The following is a 7,672-nucleotide window of genomic DNA, read 5'->3' on the forward strand; positions in this document are numbered from 1 at the left end:
TTAGTTTTAAAAGGTCTTGTAGGTCTTCATAGAACCGTTCAACTTCAGCTTCTTCAGCGTTACTGGTTGGGGCATAGACTTGGATTACTGTGATATTGAATGGTTTGCCTTGGAAACGAACAGAGATCATTCTGTCGTTTTTGAGATTGCATCCAAGTACTGCATTTTGGACTCTCTTGTTGACCATGATGGCTACTCCATTTCTTCTGAGGGATTCCTGCCCACAGTAGTAGATATAATGGTCATCTGAGTTAAATTCACCCATCCCAGTCCATTTTAGTTCGCTGATTCCTAGAATGTCGACATTCACTCTTGCCATCTCTTGTACTTTAAGATACCTTAATTGGTATATAGTCTTAGGTATATTTTGGGTTAAGTAAGGTCTGAGAGCTGTTTACAATGTGAATTTTACACTCAACCTGAAAAATAAATTGTTAGAAGCTAGCTCCTGTGTGATTGTGGGTTGCCGGTTCCTTTGTCTTTAGGGACCTGCATTCATGACTGTGAGGCTTCCCAGGTGGTGCTAGTGGTAAAGAACCCTCCTGCCAGTTCAGGAGATGTAAGAGGCTTGGGTTCGATCCTTGGGTCAGGAAGATCCCCTGGAGGAGGGCATGGCAGCCTACTCCGGTATTCTTGCCTGCAGAATTCCATGGACAGAGGAGCCTGGCAGGCTACAGTCCATAGGGTTGCAGAGAGCCGGACATGACTGAAGAGACTTAGTATTCAGGAACTCATTCATGACTGTATTAGGAAGCTTTGTGTTCATCTAATATATTTTTGTCATGTGTTGTATTTACATGGCACAGGGGTTTATTCCAGCTCAGTTCGAGGCAGAATCCCACACTCCTAATTTCTTAAGATGAGGTCTCCCGAAGGGTGCCACTACCTTTCTAAATCCTGAGAGTAGCAGGCCTGCATGCCTTGGCTGGACTTCACTGTGCTTCTGTGTAGCTGCCAGGGCAGTCAGTCCTGGAAGGGTTTTCGGAGCTGAATTCTGGAGCGTCTTACCCCAGACAGAGGATTAGAACTGGTGCTGGTTAGACCTCTTTGGGAGAGCTTTGACCTGACTCCTGCGCTCCCAGCTGCTGGGCATTATCTAGGACCCTTCAGGACAGTTGCTCCCACCTTTTAGAAAGCTGTTCTTTTATTCACCCAAACCCATTAAAAAGTTTTAGAGCTGAAGAGACCATACACACTGAAATGTACTTGGGCAAGGTTGCCACAAACAGGCTTGTGTGTAGTGTTTAAGGTAAGATCCATCAGCTGAAAATAAATGAAAAATGGTGGCAGTAGTCAGCGTCCTCCTTGCTTTTGCCTGTGTGGGCTTGGGAGAGAAGTGTCTGGGTTTGCCCAAGGCTGGGAAGTAGATAGGAGGCTAGTCAGAGCCTGGGGGCAGGATCCATCTTCCAGGCTTGCTGTTGGGGTGACTTTACTGCCGCCTGCTGGGAAGTAAGTGCAGGGGACCTCTGGATCTCTTCCTGTGGGTTCATAACTGTCCTGTTTGAATTCTATGACTTCGGATCTGTGGGAATGCATTTGGGGTAATAAGGCAGGAAACAAGTGTGAGGTATGATCTTGCTCCTCAGAGGCCAGGCATAGGGACCATCAGAAAAAGTGGCTATGCCTGCTTGGATGCTACATCCAGAAGCAGTCCTTTGGACAGGGTAGTAAGAGGCCTCACCTTCCCCGGCTTCAGCCTTAAACTGGTCACCCTGTCTTATTTTTGGTGAAGAGTTTCATTAAGGTAATTCGGGAGTGTCATATTTAGTATCATTTCATTTTAATCAATATTTGATATTATTCAGTGTTGTTCTGTTTGAATTCTATCTGTAAAGATTGTTTTAACTTCCTCAGTTTTTTGTTTCTGTTAGAACACTGTGCAGCATGATTTTAAGCTTTGGAAACTTGTGTATGAAGGCCTTTAATTTCTTCAAAAATTGTTTAAAAATTAAAAAAAAATACATACGTGGCTGCGTCAGGTTTTCGTTACATCATGTGGGATCTTTCATTGTGGCACACAGGCTCGCTAGTTGTGGCAAGCCGGTTTAGTTGCTCTGCGGTGTGTGGGGTCTTAGTTCCTAGACCAGGGACTGAACCCACGTTTCCTGCATTGCCAGGCGGACTCCTAAACAGGACCACCAGGGAACTCCCTCAAATATTTTTTTAAAAAATCTTTATGAGTTTTTAGTACATCCAAAACAAGAAATTACTTTTTTTAATTGACAATCTTTACAAGTTTTTTTACATAATGAAGAAGTGAAGTCTGAGGAAGTGGAGAAAAAGAGTTTAAGTAAAATATTCAGCAGGACGAGTGGTTCACAGGCCAGCCTCTTTGGGAGAGCGCTAACCCTTCCCGGGGCAAAGCCGGTTTCCACTTCCCTGCAGCCCTTCTCCATGTACAGCGGCTTCTTCCCTCTCTGAGACTAGGTCACAGCTGCTTAGCAGTTCACCCTTGTGGTTTTGAAGTTGGGTTTTAGGATCAGTTTTGTAATTGCTCTGGAGTCATTTTGAACACCTCTAGTACTTGTAAGATTTGGAAACTGCCATGACCTAAACCACTGGTTTTACAGCTGGTAAACATTCTTATTACAACAATTATGTTATTTTGGGTTTTCTGAGGGTTATTCAGCTCAGAGCTACTTTTGATAAACCTTTATAGAAATATTCTCTATGAACTTTGAGACTTTAAAGATTTTTATCTGTTTAGGAGGGTGAGCCTTCTGGAAAAAGGAAAGCAGAAGATGACGATAAAGCGAATAAAAAGCACAAGAAGTATGTGATCAGTGATGAAGAGGAAGAAGATGATGATTGAAGTGCAAAATGTGAAAACTTTATATATTTTACTGTACAGTTTGTTTTATAAATATGATGTAAACATGAGTTATTTTGATCAAAAGAAATCGATTTGCTTTTGACTAATTTTAATTGTAATAAAAAATTTTTAAAAGTAAGTCTCTGTTCAAGAAATGGACTTCTTCCGAAGCCGGTTGATTTTGTTCATGCTTTACACTAAATCTTAGGTTTTAGTACATTTCTCCCAGGCCCTGCAAAGAACCTGGCCAAGGCCCAGTGAAGAAGGGAGGCATTCTTCTGGGGTGCAAAGTTTTTAAAAATTGACACAAAAAGCTTCCATAATTATATTCGTTTGCTAGGGCTGCTATAACAAAGTACCACAAACTGGGAGACTTCAAACTGTAGAAATGTATCCTCTCATAGTTCTGAAGCCTGAAGTCCTAAATCAAGGTGTCAGCCGAGCCATGCGCCCTCTGGAGGCTCTAGGGAAGACCTCCCCTGCATCGTCTTAGCTTCTGGAGGCTTCCGGTGTTCCTTGGCTCGTAGCAGCGTAACTCTAATCTCACCTCTATCTTCACATGGTGGTTTCGCTGTGTGTCTGCTCTGTATTGCCAGATCCCACTCTCCTTTAAGGACACACACTGGTAGGTTTAGGGTCACCCCTAGTCCTGGGTCCGCTCATCTTAATAATTACATCTTCAAAGATCCTCTTGCTAAATAAAGGTTCTGGTTGGATATGAATTTGGAAGGGTCCCTATTCAGCCCACTACAATAATCAAGTTAAATAATATTGTAATACAGCATTTTAAAAAACTAAAATTAATGCAAAAATATGATGGACAAAATGTCAAAAATTCACATAAAGATGATCTAGCAGGTCTGGGATGAGGGTCAGGCAAGTGACAGGAGTTGTACAAGTCCAGAACTCCATGGATCATCTCTATTTACAATTTTGATGTTTTGTTCAGTGGGATTTTTTGTGATTTAAAATGTATTGCAATATTATTTCTCTTGATCACTGAGATTTTGGCAGCCCTTAAGTGAGTGTCTCATTTGTTGTATCCTAGGCACGGCCCTGCTTTCTCACAGATGGTGATAGGCTTCAACAGTGAGCACTCCAAGAGCTGTTTTACCTTTTCTTGAGGGTACCTTTTATGGCTAGCACTGAAAGTCATATACAGAATCCACCACATTCTGTTCATTGGAAGTGAATCACTAATGTGAGCCCATATTCAGAGGGAGGAAAATTTGACTCCCCTTGATAGTAGAAATGGCTGAGTTAGCAGATAGATACATTTTAAATCTCTAAGACACATATTTGTGTTTTCTGCAGTGCTCTTCTACATGGACTAATCTTTCCATTATGGACTAGGGCTGTTAATACAACCCGGGAATGGTGGCTATCTATGGGAGGCTTTCCCTGAAACCTGGTTATAGAGAAGTGGCACTGAAGGAGAAGGTCCTAACTCACCTTTGTGTCACTTTTCCTAACTCCCAAACCTGTAGCCTCTTTGCTATTGGCTTATCAAGTTGAAACATGTCTGGCCCTTGAGAGCCTTCATTTTTGACTCTGTCCTTTCTAGGACAACATAGTTTCTGTTTTTTTTACTAGTAGATACTTATGTGACAATGACTGAGCTCTTGGAGTCTCTCATCTCCAAACCTGCCCCTTCTATGCAGAGCTTGGCGGTGAAAGGTCAAGCCTCTGCAAGCACATTTCAGCTTTGCCAGCTGCCCCCTGTTAGGGGGCGCTGGAGAAGAACTGGGAGCATAGATAACAAAGAATAGATTGCTCCTTCCTGTTTGCTTATAGAACTTCGTGGGGGCTTCCTGTTGAAGGGAGCCAACCAGGAGTTGTTCGTCTCAGCTGAGGCGGTATATTCCTACAGCTGCTCAGTCCAGTTTGCAGTTTTACGAAGACTTGAAGAGCCAGCTTCATTGTATTCCTGAGAGACATCAGTACCAGCTGGACACTTGTTTTCCTCAGGTGTGAGTTTCAGCTCCAAGGGGCTCTGTTACAAGTTTTTAAGTTTAGGAATAATTCTACGTTTTCCCTTTGTTCCCTTATCTGTAGGGGTGGAAGTGGTTCTCTGAATTTGCTACTTTTGTCATCCCTTAGGAATTTTCTTTGTATTTCTTGTAACCAAAATCAACAGCTCTAAACCTAATTGCGATTTTTAAAAAATACTAAAATGTATTTGTATCAACAACCGGTATGTTTTCTGTGGCCCAACCTGGACCTGAGTGGTAGTCCAGGAAGCAAATCCTCAAAGATGAGGTGCATAGGTTGGTTTGGGTTTGAATGCAGGTCTGAGTTCCTCACCAAAGGGAAACGGTGATGCCTTGGCATCATGATGAATCAGATTATCCCCTGTGGTTGAGGGCTCAAGTGGCTGCTACACTTGTTAGGCAGTCCTGATGACTTAAGGACTGATATGGGGTGCATACCTCTGAGTGCCCTGGAGCACTTACAGAAAGTTTACAAGCTTAGGTTGGCTTTTTTTTAATTGAAGAATTGATTTACAGTGTTAATTTTTGCTGTATAGCAAAGTATTTCAGTTATATGTATATGTTCTTTTTTATATTCTTATTTATTATGATTTATCACAGGATGGGAATATGTTTGGATTCAGACAAAGGTGAAAAACAAAGTTTGTAGTCTCTCTGAGCCTCGTTTGCCTGTGAGAAGCAGTTTGCCTCCCTATGTCTGAGGAAACTATTAATAGCTTTTTTTTTTTTAAATATATAGTTGATTTAAAGTTTCAGGTGTACAAAAATAGTGATTTGAATATTTTTTATAGATGATACTCCATTTAAAGTTATGAAATACTGGCTATGTTTCGTGTGCTGTACACTAACTATATCCTTGTAATCTATTATTTTATACACACTAGTTTGTTCCTCTTAATTCCCTACCCCTATTATGTCCCTCCCTGCTTCTCTCTCCCTACTGGTAACCACTAGTTTGTTTTCTATTATCTGTGAGTCTGTCTGTTTTGTTATATTCACTGGTTTATTTTTCAGATTCCATATATAAGTGATAATATACTGTATCTGTCATTATCCGGCTTATTTCACTAATAAGCATAGTATCCTCTAGGTCCATCTATGTTGTTGCAAGTGACAGAATTTCCTTCCTTTTTTATGGCTGAGTAATATTTCATTTTATATATATATATATATTCACACCATATTTTTTTTTAAATCCATTTATCTGTTGATGGACTGGTTGCTTCGATATCTTGGCTATTGTAAATATTGCTGCTATGAACATTGGGGCACATGTATCTTTTAGAATTAGGGTTTCTGTTTTTTTCAGATATAAACCAAGGAGTAAAATTACGAGATGGTAGTTTTATTTCTGATTTTTTTTTTAAAATTATTTATTTTTGACCGTGCTGGGTCCTCATTGCTGTGTGGGCTTTTCCCTCTAGTTGAGGGAGTAGGGGCTTCTCTCTAGCTGTGGCAGATGGGCTTCTCAGTGTGGTAGCTTCTCATCTTGCACAGCACAGACTCTAGGGTGCGTGGGCTCAGTAGTCGCAACTTGTGGGCTCCAGAGCACAGGCTCAGTATTTGTGGCACGTGGGCTTAGTCGCTCTGCAGCCTGTAGGATCTTCCTGGATCAGGGATTGAAACCATGTCTCCTGCAATGGCAGGCAGATTCATCGCCACTGAGCCACCAGGGACGCCCCTACTTTTAGTTTTTTGAGCAACTGCCATACTGTTTTTCATAGTGGCTGCACCAATCCACATCCCCACAACAGCATGCAAGGGTCTTTTTCTCCACAGTCTCAGTGATACTTGCTATCTATAGATTTTTTGATGGTAGTTATTCAGTGAGGTGATATCTTACTGTGGTTTTGATTTCTATTTCTTTGAATGATTAGGAGTGTTGAGCATCTTTTCATGTGCCTCTTGAACATGTCCATGTCTTCTTTGCAAAAATGTCTATTAATGTCTTCTGCCCATTAATCAGATTTTTTTTATATTGAGTTGGATGACCTGTTTATATATTTTGGATATTAACCTCTTATTGGTCATATCGTTTGCAAATATTTTCTCCCATTCAGTAGGTTGTGAAACTAGTCTTCTTGCTTGAAAATCCTGTAATAACATCACTTGGATCAGTTTTCATTCTCCTCAAGAACCACTCAGCTGAGTGCTCTCTTACCCAATTTTTACCAATAGATCCATCACTAGGATCTTATGCACTGGCAAAGAAAGCGTAAACTTCAACTGAAGAAGAAATAGCTTATACGTCAATACAGTTGCAAGGTTTTGCTAATACATATGGGCAAAAGCCTGGGGAATATGAGGGAAAGTGGATTCTAAGAATGTGAGATGAAGGAAGAACACTTGACTGCCTTGGGTGTCAAATTTACTGATACGGGTGCACTTATATATTCTGGACATGGCTCTGTGCTTGACTGGGTAACTAAAAACGCTCAGTGGTAGCCTACATTTAATGAAGTTGAGATACCAAAGTTTCCCTGGCATTGTGCAGAGGGAATCCAAAAACAAGGAGACAGGAGTGTCGAAGTAGACATGTCTTGTATGACCTGCACACCACCCCTCACCTTCCCCAACTACATTCCCTGAGAAGGCCAGCTTAAAATAACAAACATTTCATATATCTCTCAGTCCTAAAGGTCAGGAGTGGTGTAGCCCTGGCCCAGGGTCTCTCACAAGGCTTTAGTCAGGATGTTGGCTCATCCAACATTGAGTCAGGATGTTATCTCAGGCTGAAGGATCTGTTTCCAGGATGGCTCACTCTCATGGTGCTTGGGCGGGGGGACTGTTTCTCACCACATGAGCCTCTCCATGGCAGTTTATGTGTTTTCACATCATGGTAGCTGGCTTCCTCCAGAGCAAGTGACCC

General features: G+C 41.6%; 1 protein-coding gene across 1 annotated transcript in view; it reads left to right on the forward strand.

Moving 5' to 3' along the window:
- LEO1 (Leo1, Paf1/RNA polymerase II complex component, homolog (S. cerevisiae)) overlaps positions 1-2,951 on the forward strand; it is a 27,952-nt gene extending 25,001 nt beyond the window's left edge. The window contains exon 11 of the mRNA XM_010839480.1: positions 2,708-2,951. Coding sequence (XP_010837782.1) covers positions 2,708-2,812 — 105 coding nt within the window. The 3' untranslated portion in view covers positions 2,813-2,951. The remainder of the gene's footprint in view (positions 1-2,707) is intronic.
- The last annotated feature ends 4,721 nt before the right edge of the window (positions 2,952-7,672 follow it).

The sequence above is a fragment of the Bison bison genome, unplaced genomic scaffold, assembly GCF_000754665.1.
Source record: "Bison bison bison isolate TAMUID 2011002044 unplaced genomic scaffold, Bison_UMD1.0 scf7180017864118, whole genome shotgun sequence".
Taxonomy (NCBI): Eukaryota; Metazoa; Chordata; class Mammalia; order Artiodactyla; family Bovidae; genus Bison; species Bison bison.